Raw genomic sequence first — 24,138 nt, 5'->3', positions numbered from 1 at the left:
GCTACTATTAATGTTACACAGAATATTTTTGTTTCTAATTTTTAGTTCAAATGAATAAATATTTGTTTATTTGATAAGTATACAGTGATGACCACTATAGTGACCCTCCCCCGATACTTGTCACACACAAATTATTGAGATCAGCAAACTGAATTTAACACAAAGATGACCTGAGTAAATATTAAATGCGGTTTTTATATGTTGTTTTAATTTATTAAGGAGAAAACGACTGTCCAAAACTACATGACTCTATGTAAAAAAAAAAAAAAAGAAAAAAAAAAGGAATTGCCCCCTAAACCTAATAACTGGTTGTGCCATCTGTGACGGCAAAAACTGCAATCAAGCATCTGCAATTTAAATTATAAAACTGCAAATTAAAAAAATTGCAGATTAAAAACAAAGTAATTAACATAAGAATAAAACAATATAACAAATAACAGTAAAAGATGTGCTGTATATTTATAATACAGGCGTTGGTGTGCCCTGTCCAAGATGGTGGCATAGTTGACGTGCTGTGCCAACCGGAAGTAGCAAGCACCGGACGTTTAAAAAGTTTTAACAGCGCTTAAAGGCTTTTTCTTTTATATTTTATCTCATTTTGTTATGACCTGATTTTGTGAAGAAGTACAATATGGTGGCAAAACGAAGAAATAATCAGCACTATGCCCTACTCCCTCCGGAAAGGCAACGCTACAGTAGATACACATGGCTACCTTGAACATTTACCGCCTTCGAAGTCTCTGAGAAGGAAAAAAAAGTGCGTATTATTGGTGCCCGACCCCGCAGTGGGCGTTCCCTGTCTCGAGCCTCAGCGCCTCTCCAGGCCTCCACACTCTCCCTGCCCGAGTACCGCCACCGTACGGAAAGCGCGAGCACGCTTCTCATTGGTCGTCGCCACGGTTACGTCTGTCTCACTATCATCACTCCACACCGTTGACCAAACAGCGTCGCGCTTCCGAAAGCTGCGTCACGCCCCTCATGTCTCAGCCAATCACAGACGCTAAAACTGGTGTACATTAAACGCGAGCTGGACTCGTACACAGGTAGAGAGCAGCGCCTGCGGAAGGTGAGTGTGTGTGTTTTATTCTACAGAATCTGCACGTTAATACGATATTTCTATTCGAATAATCGTTTCTGATATTGCTATCATGCATGTTTATACGTGTGTATGCTGTATATAGTGTGTGTGTGTGTGTGTGTGTATATATATATATATATATAGAGAGAGAGAGAGAGCTCTTTTATATACTAGTAACTATGGTGTGTGTGTATAGTGTATGGAATATAATGCTTGTTATTTGTTTGTTAAATACTAGTTGTATATTAATAATAGTTTTATATAACTAATGCACTTATTTGTTTGTTAAATACTAGTTGTATATTAATAATAGTTTTATATAACTAATGCACTTATTTGTTTGTTAAATACTAGTTGTATATTAATAATAGTTTTATATAACTAATGCACTTGTTATTTGTTTGTTGATCACTAGTTGTATATTAATAATAGTTTTCTATAATTGATGCATCTAAATATTTTGATATATATATATATATATATATAGTATATACATGTATATATGTGTGTGTATGTACGTTTGTACATATATATACGTGTGTACACCTCTCACATTTTAGCAACTACTTTATTATATGTTCTTAAGGGACAATACTATAGAAATAAAACTTATATCTGCAGCTTGCAGACTTTATTGTCTAATTATCTGGAAACAAAAATAAGTACACCCCAAGTGAACATGTCAAAACTGTGTCCAAAGTCTCAATATTTTGTGCACTACTGTTATCTAGCACGGCCCCAATCCTCCTGGGCCTGGAATTCACCAGAGCTGCACATATTGTTACTGGGATCCTCTTTCACTCCTTCATAATGATATCACAGAGTCACACAGCGCTTCGCCACCTTCCGCTAGTGGACGGCCCAAGGGTGCTAAATAGGGTTCAGGTCTGGAGACATACTCGGCCACTGATGAACACATGGACGTGTGGCTTCGCATGGGTAAAGATGGACAGCTGTTATCACTTAGGGTGTACTTACTTTCGTTGCCAGCTATTTCGACAATAATGTCTGTATGTTGAGTTATTTTCAAAGGACAGGTTTGATTACTTTCCTATAAAGGCATGTCTTTTATTCCTTTGACACCATGGCACTTTTAAAATGATTTTAATTTATTAAAGAACGCCTTGATCTATTTTAATAAACAGTTGTTACTTTGGCACACATAGTTATAAAAAAATCTATATATGTAATATAATATAATTTTAGCATGGAGACGAACAGCACGGCTGACATCTTGTCCTCGGCGTACCTCGCCGTAGAGTTTGTGGACTCGATGCTACCTCAAAACCCGCTGCAGGAACCCGTGAGGCAGGCGTGGGACCACATGCTCCAGAACTACAGCAAGTTCCAGATCGCCACATGGGGCTCGCTTATCGTGCACGAATTGGTCTACTTCCTCTTCTGTCTACCAGGCTTCATGTTCCAGTTCATACCGTTTATGCAGAAGTACAAGATTCAGCAGGTGGGTGGAATTAACTCTCTCTCTCTCTCTCTTTCTCTCTTTCTGTCTGTCTCCCTTGTCAAACACATCAACACCAAACATCAAACACATAGCCGATCACAAGCATGTATGAGCTCATGCATGCTCACGAAGGTAGATAGATCTTGATGTGAGCACAAGATGAGATAAAGTTTTTAAAGAAAAAGGGTTCTCACCTGTCTGAGCAATCTGATCTTCAACTTGTCCTTGTGTTTCATATATTGACGTGCACATGTGTGTCTTTATGTGTGTTTTAGGATAAACCAGAGACATGGGAGAGACAGTGGAAGTGCTTCAAGGTGCTAATCTTCAATCACTTCTGCATCCAGCTTCCTCTCATATGCGGCACATACTACTTCACAGAGTTCTTTAGCATCCCTTACGACTGGAACTCCATGCCCCGCTGGTAAGATAATATGTTAAACGTGTATGTTTTTCTGTATGTCAGACAGAAAAAAAATAAAGTTTGTCCTGTCTTCTATTGTCTTTCCAGTAACCCCAGTTGTGTCTTGCTTCTCCCTCAGGCCGTACCTCTTAGCTCAGTGCTTCGGCTGTGCAGTGATCGAGGACACGTGGCACTATTTCCTGCACCGGGCTCTCCATCACAGACGAATCTACAAATACATCCACAAAGTTCACCATGATTTCACTGTGAGTGAAAAAACAAGCCGAATCATGCATTGGATTGGATTTCAAGTAATTCAGTGCTCTCATGCTGTGTGTTTGTGTGTGTTTAGGCTCCGTTCGGGATGCAGGCGGAGTATGCGCACCCGTTGGAGACGGTGATCCTCGGAGCTGGCTTCTTCATCGGGATCTTGGTGTTCTGTAATCACGTGTCGCTCTTATGGGCCTGGGTCACCCTCCGTCTCCTGGAGACCATAGACGTGCACAGGTACACACACTCTTATATTCTATGCTAACTATACGGCTTTAAATAGTTGAAAGTCGGCCTCCGAGTGGCGCAGTGGTAAAGCGCTCGCCCTATCATCCGGAGATCGCTGGTTCGAACCCCGGGTGATGCTGTTTTCCTCTCATAGCCGGAGGCACAGAGAGAGCTGATTGGCCGAGCTCTCTCAGGGGGGAGGGACGAGAGGTACTTGTGCTCCCACATTAGTCACGGCGCTACAGCCAATCAGGGGCGTCTGTGAGCTCGCGCATGCAGAAGGAGCGGCTAGCGCTTTCCTCCGAGTGTGTTACTCCGCCCCTAACGGTGCGTGAGCGAGCAGTTCGAAAAGATGCGGTCGGCTTGCGTCACGTGGTTCGGAGGAAACACGGGATAGCTTTCGTCCTCCCGACTGAGTGGTTGTAGTAGCCTTGATGTGTGTGGGAGCCCCCTAGTGACGGGGAGTAATTGGCCACGACTAGATTGGGGAGAAAATCGGGGAAAAAAGAATTGGACAGGACTAAATTTATAAAAAAAAAATAGTTGAAAGTCGTACAGTAACGTATTCCTGTATGTGTTTTTTTCCATCCAGCGGTTATGACATCCCTCTGAATCCGCTGCACGCCATCCCGTTTTACGCCGGCGCACGCTTCCACGACTTTCACCACATGAACTTTGTAGGTAACTACGGCTCCACCTTCACCTGGTGGGACAAGTTGTTCAACACCGACGACCAGTACAACAGCTACATGCAGAAACAGAGTCAAAAGAAAACCGAGTAGCGCGCACACTTACACCTCTCACTCATGTGTTTCACACTGGACTGAACAGATGTCAGTGCATCAACACCAGCATCAAATACTAAATTACCCTCAATGTGCCTTTGGATCATATATATTTCCGTGATCTAAGGAATCAATAAATCCGTCACTTTACAATAATGATGCTCTTGTTCCTAAAAGCACTTTGGATAAAAAGATTTTGTCTTTTCCTGCTGTTTTTTTTTTGTTTGTTTGTTTGTTTGTTTTTGTGATAATTATATACTTTTCCATATGCATCAGCATATCGAATGTGTTATGCAATATATTATAATGTGCCTGAACGAAAGACCAAATAAACTGTAAAATCACCTTTTGTGTCGTTTTGCAACATGTTGCATGAGCAAGGAGTTAAGGACCGGATAAACATTGCCTGGTCTTTTTCCGATCTTCATCTGTCCACTTTCACACTGTTATAGCGATATACTCCAGGTTCCTGGTTTAGAGGAGTGGAACCTTATGCTCTTATAGGTCGTCCAACTCAGGGTTGGAAATGTTAAGATGCATTACTGCTTTCAGTGGTTGTAAAGAGTGATTATTTGAGTTCATATAATGAAATCTCAAAATTGAAAAGAATGCCAAAATGAAAATCATGTATTTATTTTTTTTACTGATTACTAAGATTTTGTTCTACAACATTTCCAGTGAAATATAATGAAGGACGCTTGACTGCGTAAAAGTTGAACATAGTGAACATGGTGACAAGATTTCATTGATATTTCATGTGAATATGATCCCTCATGCTCTCAGAACCAAGGTTTCGCAATTTAAGTCCATACATGTGATAACCTGGTCATTCAGTACATTCAGGTCGTCAGCTGAGGCTAGACCTGACCAGCTAAAGTAACCTCAGATCATAACACACACAGCACACAGATTTAAGAAAAGATAAATTAATAAGGCACAGTTGCGTTTAGAAGTTTACTTACAATTATCATCAACGTGGATGTCATGCCAATATTGGGCTTTTAATGATTTCTTTAAACTGGTGAAGAATATCAAAGATCTTTAATAAAAGAATTTAGGCATTTGGAGCACAAGGTTTCATTTATTTGTGGAGTTCTGAAATCAACACAGGGTCAATATTATACATACATACACATGCTCATACATTATTCATTCAGTAGTTCTGAATGTCTTGAAACATCTTTTGTCTTGAAACATCCCAGCCCAGGGCCTCTGTGCCTCATGTTAGTGATGATGATTGACTCCAGCTGGTAGCTTCTCTGTGCAACATACTGTAAAAAGGATTTGTTTGACAGCACACATTGGATAGACCAACACACAGTACATGAGAAACTTAAAGGAGCTTAGTGCAGATTTGAGAAAAAGGATGATGGATGCAGATGGTAGACACAAGTTAAGAATGTCTTAAGAAATCTGGAGCTGTTTCTAAACAACCTGAGATACCAAGATCAGTTGGATACTGGAAGGAGTATCCACTTTGCCACAGTTCTGGAAAAAGTTCCAAACTGTCACCCTTAGCTAAAAGGAAATTGGTTCTGATGCTCAGGAACAATCCAGGAACCACCAAATCACTGGCGTGTCATGAACTGGAAGATGCTGGAACACCACTGTCACTGTCAAGACAGTTTACATGGATTGAAAGACTCCCATTTAAGTAAAAAGCCCCTGCTCCAAAATCTACATTTTCAAGCTCAACTAAAGTTTGCACCTGACCACATGGATAAAGAAAGGGCTTCTAGAGAAAAGATTTAACCAGAGAAGTATTTTGGAGGCGTAAAGGTGAGGCAAGAGCACTGTGGTAGCTGTTTAGGGTGGTGGTGGTGGTGATGGCATAGTGCTTTGGGGATTTTTTGGTACCAGTGGAACTGGTGCATTACAGACAGCAGATGAAATAACGAAGATTCTTCAGTAAAAACATGAATCAACAGCTACTGTTTTTGTGTTTCAACAGAACAAACACTTAGAACAGATTAATCTCTGGCTTACTTTTGCTATTTGAGATACTCACTCACTCAACGTCTATACTGCTTTATTCTATACACAGGGTTACAGGGGGCCTGGAGCCTAGGATACTTAGAGCATAAACGTGGGTGCCAATCCATCGTAGGAAGCACACACATACACACACTCATTTACATACCATGGGCAATTTGGCAACACCAATAAACCTAATCTGCATGTCTTTGGACTTTGGGAGGAAACCAGAGTTCCCGAAGGAAACCCACAATGTTGATCTTGTGTTGATCAGACATCCCAAAATAATTTAACCTTTGTTCTACAAAAAAACAGCAAACAATTAAAAGGCAATGTGCAAGAATTGAAGATCAGAGAAATCATCATGCTGAGAAATAATGAATAACATCACTATCCAGTGTTACCCACAAGAGGACGGGTTCCATTTTTTTCTATCTGTTTATTCCACATGTTATTTCTGAGTTTGTTTCTGTCCATAGTGTCTCTTTTTTTTTGCTTATAAGGGTGCCAAAACTTCTTTCTTGCTGACTATAAAGTGCTATATATAAATGCTGAGCACGTCAAAATTATTTTTAAAAAATGTCCTGTAGTCTGCGAAAATGCATGGCCTTTCTTTCCCTCGCATCTGTGCACACTTATGACGAAGGCGCGCCCCCTGCTGGCGCGTGCTTCTGGTAGCACGAGCGTGTGTGTGCGTGCGCGAGTTCTGTGAGATTGCACCGGTCCTCATTAAACAGGTAGCTGCGGAGCGCGCACGCGTCATCATCATCATCATCATCATCACGTCAAAGCTTTGCGGTTTCATACGGGACACGAAGCAGCACTGAAGAAGGGAGAGAGAGAGAGAGAGAGAGAAAGAGGAGGGATCTGGAGAGATCACAAGAGGCGGACTCGCGGAGAAGGAAGGCTTAAACGCGGAGTACAGAGACGCGGAGCAGCGATGAAGGCGGCGGGATTGTGCACGCAGGCGCTCGCGCCGCTGATGGTGGCGGCGGCGGCGGCGGCGATGGTGGCGCTGCTTTCGGCGTCGAGCGCGCGCGCGGCGGCGCCGGTGATGGACGCCGGGGACATCTCGTTCGAGTATCACCGCTACGAGGAGATGCGCAAAGCGCTGGTGTCCGTGTGGCTGCAGTGTCCGTCCATCGCGCGCATCTACACCGTGGGAGAGAGCTTCGAGGGGCGCGAGCTGCTCGTGCTGGAGATGAGCGACAACCCGGGCGTCCACGAGCCTGGTCAGTTGGCCTCTTCTAACGGCAACGCGCATGACGTCATATAACCTCGTTCAATTAAGCGGCACACTAAGGCGTGGTGATGAAACGGTGATTATGGTGCTTCACGTCCATAATCAGATATGCTCAATAATTAATGATTATTCCTAATAATTCGAATCGTTCGGTATTAAAGATATTAAACATGGAGTATATACTGAGGAGCAGTTCTAGTCGAGCAGGTGCGCAGGAAGTATGCATGCATATGTCTCTCTGTTATCAGTCTTGGCCTAAATACAAGCTCCTGTCCTATATTTCTTATTCTCCAGTACACCAATAATCAGTGCACTGCGGGTTGATGCGCCATTTTGAAAGCTTGTTCAATGATAAGCTCTTAATTTACTATCTATCACGGAATGCACAGACTTATCAGTTTTTATAAGGGTTATACAATAAGCAAATGCTTATGAAAAATCAGTAATCAGTGACATGCATGTTTTTAGTCAATGCTAGATGTAGATGCTGTGTTTAATTAAAAATGTAAGATAAAAAGAACAAACAATTTTAAATTATAATTATAGTAAAGAATGCATTCAGCATTATTTTGAACAGATCAGAGTAAAATATTAAACCATGCTGTATTAAATTTTGTTATGCGAATTAAGATTGAATAGATGATATATTCCAATATATACAATACAAACATATACACATATTTTTTTTATGTTTAAAACTCATAATGATTTTGTGGCTTGAATGCGGCATTTATTTAAATGTTTCTCTTTAGCTTTTTTCTTTCGTAGTTTTTTTTTTTATTTTATTATTCGTCTTATTTGTTAGTATAGACTATTTATAGCCTACACTGGTGCGCGCGCGTGTGTGATTAAGGAGAGACTCTCACCCTGATGTGTGACTGTTTCTTAAATAGCACTATCATTAGTTCTACATGCTCCAGTGTGTGTGTGTGTGTGTGAGTCACTAAGGCTTTTTTATTGCTACCAGATGAGTTTCCACTTGCCGCCCCCGCCCCGTTGCTATAGGCAACTCACGGCTCCCAGCAGCGGCGCACGCGCACTCCATCACTACACGAAACCCCCTTCTTACTCAATTACGCTTAAAAAAAGGGGGGGGGGGACGTCAAACAACGCCTTCGGTGCTCCGTATAATATCGTACACGTCTGGCACGGGGGATTTAAACATCCACCGTTAAGGGGGAAGCAGAAAGAGCCGTTCGTTGCCTTGGAGATTTATCGGATTTGAGTGATGAGCCGCGCGCGCTCCCGTGTCGCGAGATGCAGCACGAAGTAGAATTAGCACGCGCACGCACGCGCACCATCTGGTCCTGTTTTTTAGATTCCACGCGCACAGCCCGGGCTACTGCCCAACCCAGTGACCTTGCCAAAAAAGCAGCTCCCAGTCCCCTGTGCTACCTCACATGTCAATGGGTTTGTCCTAGTTTTAGCAAGTTAACAGTCATTTCTTATCTTTGTTACCCTTTCACAGCTGACCATACAGCTCAGAAGTAGTGCAGATGTGTCATCACACTGTTTTACACAGTTATTGTGCTGTAATAATCAATAAAATGGCTTGGTTAAGGCTTTGGACTGTTTTTTTTTTTAAAGCCCAGCACCACCAAGTTGTTGGGCCTTTAACCCTCTTAACTGCTCTTACACTATATGGACAAACCTGTTAAATATTGAATTTAGTTGTTTCAATCAGGCCCCCTATTTAGCACACGAAGACATCTTGGACAATGCTATGGTTCCAATTTTGTGACAACAGTTGGGGGAACACATTTGCTATCCATCATGACTGTGCCCCACTGCACAAAGCAAGGACTATAAAGACATGGTTTGATGAGTTCGGTGTGGAAGAACTTGACAGAGCCTTTACCACAATCCCATTGAACGCCCTTGGGATTATCTGCAACGGAGATTGTGAGCCAGGCCTGCTCGTTTAACATCAATGCCAGATCTCATAAATGCTTTACAGAATGAATGGGCACAAAGTTCCACAGAAACACTACAAAATCTTGTGGACAGCTTTTCAAGAAGAGTAGAAGCTGTTATAGCTGTAAAAGGTGGACCAATAGTGTACATCCGTAAAGTGTACATCCATCCATCCATCCATCTAGGAACCTCTGTAGTTTAATAGATTGTGGAGGCTAATGGGGACCCACTATGGTCAATTTGGAAATGCCAGTTAGCATTATCTGCATATCTTTAGACTGTGAGAGGAAACTAGAGAACCTGGAGGAAACCCACCAAGCACAGAGAGAACATGTAAACTTAATGCACACAGACACAAAATTAAAGTCACTCTAAAAATTGCCTCAGCCCAAATTGTAAATACAGGTCAAAAAGATGTTATAAAAAGTGCATGCGCAAACCCACACAAATTTACAAAATGTAACGGCTATAACATATAATAAAATGTCTAAATATTCTAAATAGCATGAGTTATTTATGAGAGACTTAAAGATGAGCAACTTTAAAGCAACTGTTAAATGATTCTTGGCAAATGGTAAAGTTTAAAATGTTTTAAATTATATCAGCTCCCTCTCGATAAACAATACCTAAAGACAGTCATCCATTAATCTATCCTTGCTTTTCCTAATGCTTCACATTGTTTTTCATGTAAAGCATGTGAAGAGAAAGCATCATTCATATTGTCCTTTATTGTTCCATTTTCACTAACAAATACCCAGAGATCATACTGTAATCCACCCAAAGAAATTAATTTAACTTCAGTGTAGCTTTTTTCAATGTGCTGAAGTTCACAAAAAAAAATGGGGCATTTTTCAACTGGAACTGGTGGATAGGGTGTAATTACTTTTTCTAATTATGAGAAATTAAGCAGTACAGGCCAAACCTTTATTTCTGGCATTTCGTGATATAACCAGTAAAAGTCATATCATATATAATTTTGTATCATATTATATATCGTATCATAATATACAGCTCAAGAATTATTTGCACCCCTGGATCAAACCCTACCAGCACCAGCAAGTTGCCACTGTTGGGCTCTTGAGCAAAGTTCTCAACCCTCAACAATTTAGTTACTATATAATAATAATTTTATAAAAAGGAAGTCGCTCTGGATAAAGGCATTTGCTAAACACCGTAAATGTTGTTGCTATAAATATAGACAGCTACAAACCTAAGGATGCCCATGCCTACTGTTAAAAAGGTCACAAGACAAAGTGTAATGAACCTGTCTGGGAGAGTGTATTTTGCGCCTGCATGCAAAGTGAGGAGTTACGAGAGGCAAGTCTATAATCAGGCACTACCTTCATACCTCAATGCCAACAACAAAACAGACAGCCTTTTCTTCCATCGAACCACAAATGTAAACGCCAGGACTTGGTTCTGTGGTCCAACTGGACATAAATAGAGCTGTTGAGCCACAAACACTTAAGGCGGGTTTGGTGTAAAAAAAGAGGAATGGTTACGCAGAACCACAGTTAAGTAAGGCAGAGGACCGCTCAGACGTCTACGAACGTCAACTATTCAAGCTGTTTACTTAAATGCCTAAATGGCCTATTTTGAAACAAATTGAGACGAGGGAACTTGAAGAGAGAGTGTGTGTTGGGGTGAGTGAACTAGCAGGCGATGTCTTCCTGTCAGCATACGTTTATTAATAATAAATCAGACGTTTGCCACATCTGCTTCTCCACTAAAGACAGCGTGTGTTTTTACCTCCTGGTTGGGACTGAATGTCCAGATGATCGTTTTAACAAAAAGTGAACAGACTGGTTGGTTTAGATACAGACATAGCACTAATTAATTGGCGGAATATGTATGTTGTTTTTATTCATTAAGGGTTTTTTTTTTTTGGAATGATAATATTGCTCAGTTTTCTTTATGTCATGCAAATACTGTATGACTTTGATAGATTAGGGATGTTTAACTACCGAAAAGGTAAAAATTCATGTTAATTATATGGAAAGAAATCATTAATTTAGCAAAGGCTATGGAGTGGCTAATGCTAGGCATAACTGTATCGTCATGGTAGTTGTACCATATCATGGTACCTTAGCTAGAAATTTAGACTTGGTTTGTCTTGTTTCCACTGTGACTATACAATCTTAACTTCAATAAAATGATTACTTATTGACTAAGCATTAGCTAGATAAGTCGTTTAGCTTTAGCATGTCCTTAGCATACGTCCCAGTTAATTAGCAACATAATTTACTTTTTTAATTTAATTTATATGCTGAAAGTAAGATTTTACAAGCTCAATTTAAAAGCAGCTGCAAATAAGATTTTTTTGCGAACTAATGCTGGCTAAGGTGCTAACCGAATAAGCTGAGGTAATAATGCGGACAAATCGGGTTTAAAAACATTTAAAATGTTTACAAATTTGTTTAAATGTCTCCAAATTTAAAAACCTTATACACATTAAACCAGTACTAGCTTTTTCATGTAATTTCCTCCACTGAATCTTTTTTTTTCTTTAATGACAAGAGCTGAACAGTGCAGTTCAGTGAGTTAGTGGCTTGCTAACTCAACACAGTTAACACAGTCATGCTAACTGGCAGATGCTAACCTTAAATTTTTGTGTGGATTTTATTTCTCCTCAGTAGAGGTGGAAGGTAAACTAAGTACATTTACTAAGTTACAAAGTAACAAAGAACCTAATGTACGCTCCTGGGATTTGCATAAGAATATAAAGGATGGAGGAACAGCTGTTTTCTTACAAAACTGCACAAATATGTGTCTAAAACTCCATTACATTAGTTTGTTTTCTTTACAGCCATGCATATATTCTCCTGTAATGTTATTTATTTGTTAATTTTTAAGCTATATATGGAAATACTAAATGATTTTGTACATAATTATGCAGACATGATGAACATGTATAACAAAATTGGTACAGCATATAATATGCTGCCTAAGACTTTTGCACAGAACTGTATCTGTCTATTGCTTGAGTAGTTCTGTTAGTGGATACCTTTTACTTTTACTTCGCTACAATTTACAACAAATATTCTGTATATATATATATATATATACATTCTACTTAACTAGATTAGTGCATAGTGCTGCGGTACATAACCACAGCATGTGATATTTGAAGCGGTAATATGGCTACCTGCTGACCAGTATATGTAATTGCATGATTTACCTTCCCCTGTGTGAAACGCTCAAACTTGTAGCAGGTGTTTGAAATCAGGACAGAGAGAGAGAGAGAGAGACTCTTACCATGACTTTAAGGTTACAGTGAGCTAATACAAGCTCAATAATTTTGATAAGCAAGTACATCGAGGACTTCTACGTTTACTTGAGTAATATTCTACTTGGGTTGTCTCTGCTTTTACTCAAACAGACACAAAAAGCTCAATGTTCTTAATACAGGTCAGAAAATTTATTTTTCCACTATTATGTTTTATAATTTTGCAAGGAATGTTAAAGGAGGTAAATGTGGAATTATATATACACAATATCAGTGGACTACACACCAGGCTACACATCTTCAATGCTACCGCAAGTTAACATTATCTCAGCCTGTTGAGTGAGTACAGGTGGTAAACGTATGTCCTTTGTTCGGCTTTGTTGCTGAGTGTTCTGTGACAAAAGCTATAGAGTCTAAGCTATAGTGACAAAGATAAGAAGAATCATTGCACCATGTGCGAAGGTGATAAACCACGGTGTACTGATTGCAAATGGCACTAATGCCACATTTCCGAGTGAGCACCACTGCCTGTTTCCATAATGACTCAGCACTTGTGTGTGCGTTCTTATCTTGAGGAAAAATGCCACCTTTTGTCACGGTATCCATAGAAACCAGGTCACCGTTGACGTCTTTTTATATTGGATGGCTGCTTAAAATCTGTCACTGTGTTGACTTAGATGCCGGGTTATTTAACGAACGTACGCACGGATGGATTGAAGGATGAATAAACAACCAGGTGGAAAGACTAACGGCGAGCACTAGCTGCATAATTTCTGAGATTGATATCAATCTCCATCTGGTCTCCGTCTCCTCTCAAACTGTAGATCAATAAAAGTCCAAATGTTAGAGAGTGAAGGAGTGTGAGGAGAAAAAGCCAAAAGAGATTTTTCATCGTTATACAACTAGATTCTTCTCTCTCTCTCTCTCTCTCTCTCTGGTTCAGGCTAAGAAGAGATTAATCTGCCTCCCTGTTTCATCCCTCTCTCCAGCTTTCCTTTCAGCCCCTGTTAGTTTAAGATCGGTCCATATTTCATCCTTTGTTCCACAGTGTGTTTATATGAATGAGGGAGTGAGTGTCATATGTTTTTCATCATCAGATCTTTAAGCGAATGAATGGACTTGACAGGGCTCATAGCCAGAAGGAGAGAAAGAAGCCAGAAAGTGCACAAAACCCTCCACAATGGCTCTGTTTATTTCATTGCAGTCAGAAGAATAGTATAAGCAATTTAAAAATAGCGACTTTCGACTTGAGCTTGGTTCCACAACGCAAGTCCAAGTGTCATTTTTCCTCATAACACATCGTAGTGGCGCAGGACACAAAGCTGCATCCATATTGTGATTTACGGTGTGTGTGTGTGTAAAACGGTCCGTGCTATTGTTTATACGCCGGAGTTCACGTAAAGAACCGCTCTGGAAAGCGATGGCGTATAGAAACGCATCATTACACACAACATTAAAATGGAGTAGTTAAACAGTCCCAGATGCTACGACAGAGGGTAATGTGGCCATAAAGGTGTGTGCGTGTGTGTGTGTGTGTGTGTGTGTGTCTTGGGGGGTTAAGGAGCGCTTTCAGAGCTCTGCTAATGACTTTGGCAGATGTTGCTTTTCTGAGGTTTATTTTTTTTTCTTCATAGTGAGAGTATCCTAGTTTCACCTTCTTTCATGTGATTGAGAGAGAAAGAGGGTTCCCCTTCGTGTGGCTTTCATTCGATCCTTAACATTAACAGTCTATATATATATATATATATATATATATATATATATGTGATCTGTTACTGTAGATTGTATTAGAAATGTGTTAATGTATTTGGCCTACTGTTTTGATATATACACGGTTTAGATGGTAATGTTATAAAAATAACATTCCCACAATGTTCTGAGAACATTTCATGTATCAATGGTTCGTATCATATTGCTCATGCAATGTTCCTAGCTAAAAACTAACCTTATAAAAAGATTTGTCTGTGCATTCCTGCATTCCTGCTAATGAAACCCTGACCTTCTTATGTGCGGTTTATGAAACTGGGAACCCTTGGGAAATTTCCAGCTCGGCATCTCCTGCTCCCCAAATTGGTGCCTTCACACTGACTCAAACACTCGCTGTAAGCGCTGTACAAAAATAGTTTTGTTAATGCTTAAATTTCTTTCTTTTTAAAGTGTATGTGGTAGTTTGAATAAACAGAAAACAGAAAGCCAGTTTACATATCAGTTATCAAACTATCACCCATGATTTAATGATTTTAAATATAGGAACTCCAAAAAAATGCTCAAAAACTTTACATCACACAATTATTTCCCCTCACTGTGAATGCCGGCATGTTGACGTTGCATCGACGTAACAGAACCAGAACTTATTATCACATTTAACACTAAACCTTTAAAATGGAAAAAGTCTGGTTCTTTTTGATCAGTGTGAACACAATCATTCCATGCTTTGCAGCCGTGCCCGAGTCTGCTTGAAGAGGTGATCTCAGGAACGATACACTGAGTGTAATGGGAATGAAAGTAGATGGCTGTTTAGATGCTACGTCATCAGTGCCGTCTGTCTTTTCCGAAATCTCCAATCTTATCCTCTAACCTACACAGCCAAAGCTGAAGTAGGAAGGCAGGCGAGAGCACTGCTCTTTCCTTTTTTTTTTTTGTTTCAGAATATCAATAATATTAGGCGGAGCATGATGGTTCACTTCCTTGTTCAGTTCTTCTTGTTTTTTTTATGGCGGCTCACAAATCAAGTATATACACACCTGCTGTATTCGACAATGTAAATAAACAATCGTACCCGAGAACAGAGAACAAAAAACAATGTTAACACTGGCCAGCAGGGGGAGTCGGGAAAAGAAGCCTAAGCTTTCTAAACTACAGAGTCGTTTAGATGCATCTTTACTACTTTAAAGTCTAAAATTCAACAAGGACTTGAACGCAGCATAAGAAACAAAAGCTCCTAGAACCTTTTTAAACTGTACTGCAAACCTAAAAATATAACTCAGAATTGGGATTGCTCAATATTGCAAAATAAATGTTGTGTAATATTTAATAATCTTTCTTTTTTTTTTTTTTAATAAGTGTCATTTGCTCCAATAAAAATACACCACACCCGCTATGTTTTATGATGAATAATATAAAATAAATAAACTTGATGTAAGTTACAGAAATCATAAACTGAGATAAATCAAAGCGTATAAAGAATCCTTGTACAATCACATGGCACCATGACTTGTGAGGTGCATAAAGATTTCCACAAACAATCTTTCCATGTGTGTCACACAACATTTTTACGATGTTTCCTTTGGACGGCTCAGGGAAGCGCTATAACTTTACCATCTGCTGGATTTAAATGTATTTTTAGGGGACTTCAAAGACTGTTTTTTTTACCTTATTGTGAAAGGATCCCACTATTACTTTAAGACACACACCTGCCTGCACACATATGCATGAAATGTTTTATGAGACCAGGCGACGCTAAAAAAAAGCGGCTATAAAAATCCCAAATAGAGAGTTCGCCCTGCTGCTGCTTACTGCTCAATTAAACAACCGCCATCTGTTTTAAATATGTGTGTACATGTAAGAGCGTGTGTGTATTTGTGTCCTTGTTTTTTGGCGCTGTTTTGACACAAACACTGTTTAAATCTTTTTACGATTTACAGAATCGGGGCTGATGTTTATTACTGAATTAATATATGAAAATATGAACTGAACGGATCTACTTAAGGAATAAAACATGGCAAGGCATGCCGTTATAGGAAAAACTAATCTATTCATTTAAATCCTTTTTAAAATATATATATTTTTTAAATAATTGTCAAGAAGACATCCCAGTGATGAGTGTATTGCCATTAAATTCATCCATATGCCATTTATATATGTATATAAATATAGTATACATATATGCATAACTTTATGTGTGTGTGTGTGCATTGTAGGTGAGCCAGAATTTAAGTACATTGGGAACATGCATGGCAATGAAGCGGTTGGCAGGGAGCTCTTGATCTATCTGGCTCAGTATCTGTGTAATGAGTATCAACAAGGCAATGACACCATCATCAACCTGATCCACTCCACTCGCATCCACATCATGCCCTCCATGAACCCTGATGGCTTTGAGAAAGCCGCCTCGCAGGTAAGAACGCATGAACACACAGATACACTTACAGGACATGCAGTGTGATCTGTGCCATGCAGTACATGGCCTTACATCCATATCATGTAGGGATATTTCAATGTACAAACATCTGAGGCTAAATCTCACACTGTTACTCGTTAACAATAGATAGATAGATTTATAATACACATTTATAAAGGATTTTGGGGGGGGAATTTAATTAACTATAGACATAAAACGTGTGTGTATATGTGTTCAGTCTGGAGAAATGAAGGACTGGTTCGTAGGACGCAGCAACGCTCAGGGTATCGACCTGAACCGGAACTTCCCAGACCTGGACCGTATCGTCTACATGAACGAGAGAGACGGAGGAGCGAACAACCACCTGCTGAAAAACATGAAGAAGGCTGTAGATGAAAATGCTAAGGTGAGCGAGAACGGGAAAACAATTAATGTGAAACTCAAGTGAAGTCAATATAATGTTAATAATGTAAATAATACTGTTAAAAAAGTAACCTTTGACTTTTGTGTTTTGTAGCTCGCCCCGGAGACGAAGGCAGTAATTCACTGGATTATGGACATCCCATTTGTCCTGTCAGCCAACCTTCATGGAGGAGACGTGGTGGCTAATTACCCATATGACGAAACCCGAAGTGGTGCGAGAACACACTCTTAAACACGCACACACACACACAGACACATACTTGTCCTGACTCTAAACTCATCAGACCTTCTACAGTGAAGGCTGTTTGTATAAAGGTCTGAAACTCTAATGCTCTTTTGAACCCCTAATAGAAAATCCAGCTTAGACTGAGAAGCTGCCAAAACACACACTAAGCTGAACACTGACCTTAACTGAGCACAGTGATGCCTGCAGGGCTTTAGATGTTTTTCCGGGGTTCTTGAATGAGATCATGGATGAATCGTTGTTGTGCTCTTTGAGTAATTTAGGTAGGCTGGCCACTCCTGGGCAGATCACCACTGGTACAAGTTTTTCTCCATTTGTGAATAACGGCTCTCACCGTGGTTCACTGGAGTCCCAAAGCCTTAGAAATGGCTTTGTAACCTTTTCCAGACTGATACATGTCAATTACTTTGTTTCTAATATGTTTTTGAAGTTCTTTAAATAAGGTTGTTTTTTGAGATCTTGTAGTGTGCTTCACTTTGTCAGAGAGGTTCTGTTTAAGTGATTTCTTGATGAATCAGGTCTGGCAGTAATCAGGCCTGGGTGTGGTGAAAGTGAAATTTAACTGAGCTTTCCAAAATATTATATGAGTTCATTCATGATTCGTCCCTTTCCCAAATCATCTAAAAACTTTGAGTGGCGCAGTGGTAAAGCGCTCGCCCTATCATCCGGGGAGCGCTGGTTCGAACTCCGGGTGATGCTGTTTTCCTCTCACAGCCGGAGGCACAGAGAGAGCTGATTGGCCGAGCTCTCTCAGGGGGGAGGGATGGGAGGTACTTGCGCTCCCAGATTAATCATGGCTCTACAGCCAATCAGGGGCGTCTGTAAGCTCGTGCACGCGGAAGGAGCGGCTAGCGCTTCCCCCGAGTGTGTTACTTTGCCCCTAATGGTGCGTGAGCAAGCAGTTCGAAAATATGCGGTCGGCTGACGTCATGCGGTTCGGAGGAAACACGGGATAGTCTTCGCCCTTCCGACTGAGTGGTAGTAGAACCTTAATGTGGGAGCCCCCTAGCGACGGGGAGGAATTGGCTACGACTGATATTGGGGAGAAAATAGTCAAAGAAGTCAAATCTGCGACACACACACACACACACACACACACACACATGTGGCCTTCTTAAGTGTTTCCTTCCCAAGCTCCACAACAGCACCTGTTTCACAGTCAAATTTATGGGGCACAGTAAAAAATATAAACACACTTGTTAAACAGAAAGGCCTGCTAAACTCAGTTGGAGGACTGAAATGAGTAGCAGATGAAGCAGCAGGTGTTGTGGATGTTTGCAGTGCATAATATTTCCTTTTCTGCTTTTTAGGATCTACTCACGAGTACAGCGCCAGCCCTGACGACTTGGTGTTTAAGAGCTTGGCGAAGGCGTACTCCAGCTACAACCCAGTGATGTCGGACCCAAATCGAGCACCATGCCGCAAAAATGATGATGATTCCAGTTTCAAAGAGGGCATCACTAATGGAGGGGCCTGGTACAGTGTGCCTGGAGGTACAGAAACAAATCATTATGGTCCACAGTTTTTGACACGTTTGGCGTGGTCAAATCAGGTACAATTCAGAGATATGTATACAGTATTTGAAGAAAACTTCTTGCTTGCTAAAAAAACTGCTCAGCCCTGGACTGATCCCATCCACTCCTGCTGAAAGCTAGACCAACTCCACCCACTCCTGCAGTCAGACCGATCCCACGCAGTCGCATCAATCCCACCCGTTCGGACCAATTCCACCCACTCCTGCAGTCGGACCAATCCCACCCTTTCCCACAGACAGCTAGATCAGTCCCACACATTCTCGAATACAGCTAGACTAATCCAACTTACTCTCGAAGACAGCTAGACTAATCCCACCCAATCCTGCAGACAGCTAGACCTTCTATCTTTCTGTCTTTTTATTCTACTCGACCTCGAACAGTCGTATAAGCATTTCACTGCATATTAAACTGTGTACAGTGAGACCATCAACTGGTTTAAGGGGCTTTGGTTAAAATGCTCTACAGTGAAAACAATGTTACACAGGAAAATCTTAATCCTAGACAGGAGTACTGGAAATACCACCAGTGTTCGGAAAGCAGCTCGCAATTTTAAGCTTCAATCAATTCCCCCAACACCTTGTGACTAATCCCAGCCAGTTAGACCAATCCAACCCTACAGAATGTTAAACCCATCTTACCCATTCCAGGAATATTAAACCAACCATTTTCTAATCAATCATACTCCAGTTCAGCCAGGTCAATTCAATATGCTCATGCAGAAAGAAATACCAAAAAAACTAAAAAAAAACCATACTTACCGTAGTTGTTAACAAGGTCCTAAATCTTGACTTAGAATGTACTATAGACCAAATTTGCAGTTTTCAAAGGAACGGTATTGTATTACATTAAAATAAATAACAAATGCTTGTTACCTTTCCAACATACAGTATCTCCATCTTAGCTCCTGGACACTCATGTTTTTTTTCCCCATTTCTTAATTGGTAAGGTTTAAATACATTAGCATGTCTATCGAATCTACCATTGGTGGAAGAAAGCTAACTAAGTACGTACATTTACTTTATTACTGCAATTTTAAGTTCACATATCTATACATCACTTGAGTAGTTTTTATTAGCAGATAATTTTATTTTGACTTCACTACATTCTACAACAGGTATCTGTACTTTCTGCTTCGCTACACTCGTGCATGGCGTTGCGTCAGTGGTGTTTAGCATTGATGGTGAAACGGTAACATGGCCACCTGCTGATTGTTATATGGAAGTGTGTGATTTGTCTTCCCTCTGTAAAATGCTCAATCATATAGCAGGCGTTGAGATCAGAATTGGAGTTGATTTCAGATAGTGCTAAAAAGTCAGTTACTATGACTTTAAGCCTACTGTTAGTTAATACTCGCTCAGAACTTTTGATATTTATATGGATTTTAAGTAAAAGGTAAGTACTTCTGTACTTAAAAAAAAAATATATATATAAATGAAGGACTTCTGCTTTTACTCGAGCAATTTTTTTACTTGGGATATCTCTATTTTGACTCAATTACAGGATTTGGGTTCTTTTGTCCACCACTGGTATATGATATCCAAGCAACAATACTGAATGAGCTAACCACACCAAGCAACTGATATCACATATAATACCAGACAAAAGTTTGGACACCTCTTCTAATTCAATGTTTTTTGTTTAGTGATTTAACACATTAGGTAATTAAGTTAATTGCTATTTTAAGACACAACAGTCAGCTGTTCTGGAATAGTTCAAGTACATTTGCAAAATCAAGCACCATGATGAAACTGTCTCTCATGAAGACCATCCCAGGAAAGCAAGACCAAAACTTACCTCTGCTGCAGAGGAGACGTTCATTTAGAGTCACCAGCTTCAGAAATCACCAATTAACATCACATCAAACTACGGCTATGAAGGCTTTACAGAGCAGTCACGTCTTAATATCAACTGTCCAAAGGAGATTATTGCATATTTTGAACGCCATCAGCATCGTTTAAAATCAGCAACGACCAGGAGATTAGAAACGTGTGTGCAAATTTTCGACTGTTTGTGTAAGTGCAAAACATCTCTCAAATCACACGTTCTATCTTTTTCTTTATCACTCAGGCATGCAGGACTTTAACTATCTGAGCAGCAACTGTTTTGAGATCACGCTGGAGTTGAGCTGTGACAAGTTTCCACTGGAGAACACACTCAAAATGTACTGGGACCAGAACCGCAACTCCCTCATCAACTATATCGCACAGGTGTGTGTCTTTATATTCAAATCTATCAAAGGGCTTGTGTTCATGCACATGATGGCATCTATTGTACCCTAAATAACTATGTATAGTTTACAGTGATCGAGGCACAATGGTGTAGTGGTTAGCACCCCATAGGGTCCAGGTTCTATTCCCGCCTCAGAGAGATTAGGCTAGTTGGCATTCCCATATTGCCCTGTAGTGTGTGAGTGTGTGTATGTGAGTGTGGCCTGCGATGAATTGGCACCCTGTCCAGGGTGTACACCGCCTCAGGACCTCAGTCACCTGCTATAGGCTTCAGGCCCCCTGTGACCCTGTATACAGGATAAAGCGGTATAGATGATGAGGTATCGTTCCCCTTTTTCAGGTTCACCGTGGAGTGACAGGATTTGTGCGTGATCTTCAGGGAAATCCCATCTCCAATGCCTCCATTTCTGTGGAGGGAATCGACCATGACGTTACCTCAGGTGGATGCACACACCAGTACAGACATTAATAATACATCATATCACACAAATTACTGATCAATAGTCAATAAGACCAGCGGAAAACTGATAAAAATATCTTGAATAAAAAATATCTACTGTACATTTTCTTAAATTAACAAAATATAAGCTCATCAGGCTTATTTTTTATTAAATTTTAATAAAATCTTAAGGAAAAAAATTATTTTGAATTTTATTATTTTCTTATGTCTATTAAAAAGTTCTATTGGCAAATAGTTTTGCTAGTTTTAGGAATCAATTTTTTTTAATGAAGCAAACATTCTGCCATTTTTAGTAACATTTTCCTAAAACTAATCTTAACAATCTTAAACATTTGTTTTGTTGTAAACTTTTTTTGTGTAAATTATACATACATTTCTCGAGAATATTTCACATGCTAAGATGCTAAGATGGTTTTGCAGTGAAGGCTCAATATGATGCCAAGACTGCCACCTAGTGGCAACATTGTATAGTGTGCTTGTGAACTTCCCAGCAAAAACATTATACTTATATAATTTAAATGACAAAAATACACGGCTGTTTGTTTGTGAACTACAGAGGTGCTCAAAAAAAATTATACACACTTCAACATAAATTCTTTCATACAAAATTATATCCCCCTTATGACATTCACATGATGGCATTATTAATAGTTGTTACATCTTTCAAGGAAACATCATACTTACTGCACATTGCTGCCATTATTCACTTAATTAGGTGTAGGGGACCATTCTAGCCATGACTTTGGCATCTAACATCCATGATATAAGTTTAAAGCGTGGACTGATGCCATTAGTGTCTTTATTGCTGCTGTTATAATGAATACATATTATTATTTTTGTTACATAATATACTTATTATTATTATTAATATTATTATTATTAATATTATTATTATTATTATTATTATTATTAATAAATAATATTATTTTTATAATTGTCTAGCTAAGGATGGTGATTATTGGCGCTTATTGGCTCCTGGTAACTACAAAGTTTCAGCCACAGTTCCTGGATATCTTACAATGACCAAGAAAGTAGCTGTTCCACACAGCCCTGCTGTTCGGGTAAACGCACTCTCTCTCTCTCACACACACACACACTTTATTAGGGAGTATATTTGTACATTAAATGCTGCAAATAAATAATAAATGTTTTAATAAGGACGTGCTATATATATATATATATATATATATATATATATAACCCTTATGTGTGTGTTGCAGCTCGATTTTGAATTGGAATCCTTGGAGGAACGGAAGGAAGAAGAGAAAGAGGAGCTCATGGATTGGTGGAAGATGATGTCAGAGACCCTGAACTTCTAAATTCCAAAACCATCTGTACCAGTTGCTGACCCGACTGGGAATCCTGGGTGTAAAATATTTAATCGATGTTGTACGTACAGTATGTGTGCTCATTTACATTATAGTAGCTGTTTTTCTAGGGCGCGACAGTGGACGAGCAGGGAACGCTGTGGTGATCTGATGGAGAATGTGTATTGGTAGAGAAGGAAGATAAAAGTTTAGTACAGTTTACCGGGGTTTAATACAGTTTCACTGATGTCGTGCTCTGCCACTCATGTATTAATGGATTCTTTTCTGCAAATATTGATGGGCATTTAGCTTATAGGTGTTGTTTGCAACAATATGTTAATTGTCAATTGCCTGTGTGTGTGTGGTCACACATATACATTACTGTATATACACACACGTACGGGTAGTTAATAACGCAAATGGTGTACTCTATCTTTCCTTTTCGACATTGTTCTTGTGAGATATGTTTATCACTACCCAACCAGGAAGCACTGTGTTGTGAATGAATGTACGTGTCAGTTATTAATTATATTGATCACTATCGATAATGACGATGACTAACCCGAGACTCTACAACCTATTTATGCTTTCCATCTCTTCAGTTCCGCGAATGTTTTCTCTCTTTGTTATTGTTGCTATTTTAAAACGAATTGCATCCGTTGTAAAACCTGTCTAGTTTTATGATCATTTAAATATTTAAATAATTTCTGGGGAATGCTCACGAGGTTCTTAGCGAACTCTTTTATTCTTAGATCTATATAAGAAATAATTCTATTAGAGCTATAAACTGGTATGGTGTATATTCCTAAAGTAAAGTTTAACTTTGAATTTAACGTGACAAACAGTTAAGGCACAAATGTGACAATTTTGTAAACAGTACCATAATGCACAAGCGTGATACGGAAAATGGTGGACGGTCTTTATTTAATAAACACTGTAACTCTGTGTCTGCTCTCCTTCTTTGTGTATAATTAAAATGAGACGTATATTTAAAATGACACCAGCCTCCGGGGTAAATCATCTTTTCTGGTCCCACTATGACTTTTAACACAGTGTTGTCAAGTGCAGCCATGTCTTCAATCTATCCAGAGTCAGATATTATTGCACTTTCCAAACTGATTTCTTACTGTAAGCCTTGATTATGAATGTACTGCTGATCAGAATTATTACTGTACAAGCCGATTAAACTTTTCTTTTAGGTGTTTTTTCTCCCTATTCCACAGTGCAGTTGAAAGACC

At 39.6% G+C, this 24,138-nt stretch overlaps 2 protein-coding genes across 2 annotated transcripts; both read left to right on the top strand.

The window, feature by feature from the left end:
* The first annotated feature begins 983 nt into the window (after nucleotides 1-983).
* Nucleotides 984-4,459, top strand: msmo1 (methylsterol monooxygenase 1). The gene is made up of 6 exons (XM_053479740.1): nucleotides 984-1,066; nucleotides 2,285-2,540; nucleotides 2,816-2,964; nucleotides 3,083-3,209; nucleotides 3,296-3,450; nucleotides 4,034-4,459. The coding sequence occupies exons 2-6, from the start codon at nucleotides 2,286-2,288 to the stop codon at nucleotides 4,221-4,223; spliced, it is 876 nt and encodes a 291-aa protein (XP_053335715.1). The 5' UTR covers nucleotides 984-1,066; nucleotide 2,285; the 3' UTR covers nucleotides 4,224-4,459.
* A 2,584-nt stretch (nucleotides 4,460-7,043) lies between these two features.
* On the top strand, nucleotides 7,044-23,845 carry cpe (carboxypeptidase E). The gene is made up of 9 exons (XM_053479737.1): nucleotides 7,044-7,432; nucleotides 16,504-16,700; nucleotides 16,942-17,109; nucleotides 17,221-17,338; nucleotides 18,681-18,863; nucleotides 20,973-21,112; nucleotides 21,474-21,573; nucleotides 22,536-22,654; nucleotides 22,814-23,845. The coding sequence occupies exons 1-9, from the start codon at nucleotides 7,141-7,143 to the stop codon at nucleotides 22,910-22,912; spliced, it is 1,416 nt and encodes a 471-aa protein (XP_053335712.1). The 5' UTR covers nucleotides 7,044-7,140; the 3' UTR covers nucleotides 22,913-23,845.
* Nucleotides 23,846-24,138: the final 293 nt, after the last annotated feature.

This window comes from Clarias gariepinus, chromosome 20 (assembly GCF_024256425.1).
Source record: "Clarias gariepinus isolate MV-2021 ecotype Netherlands chromosome 20, CGAR_prim_01v2, whole genome shotgun sequence".
In the NCBI taxonomy this organism is placed as follows: Eukaryota; Metazoa; Chordata; class Actinopteri; order Siluriformes; family Clariidae; genus Clarias; species Clarias gariepinus.
This window is presented reverse-complemented; position numbering and strand designations above follow the sequence as displayed.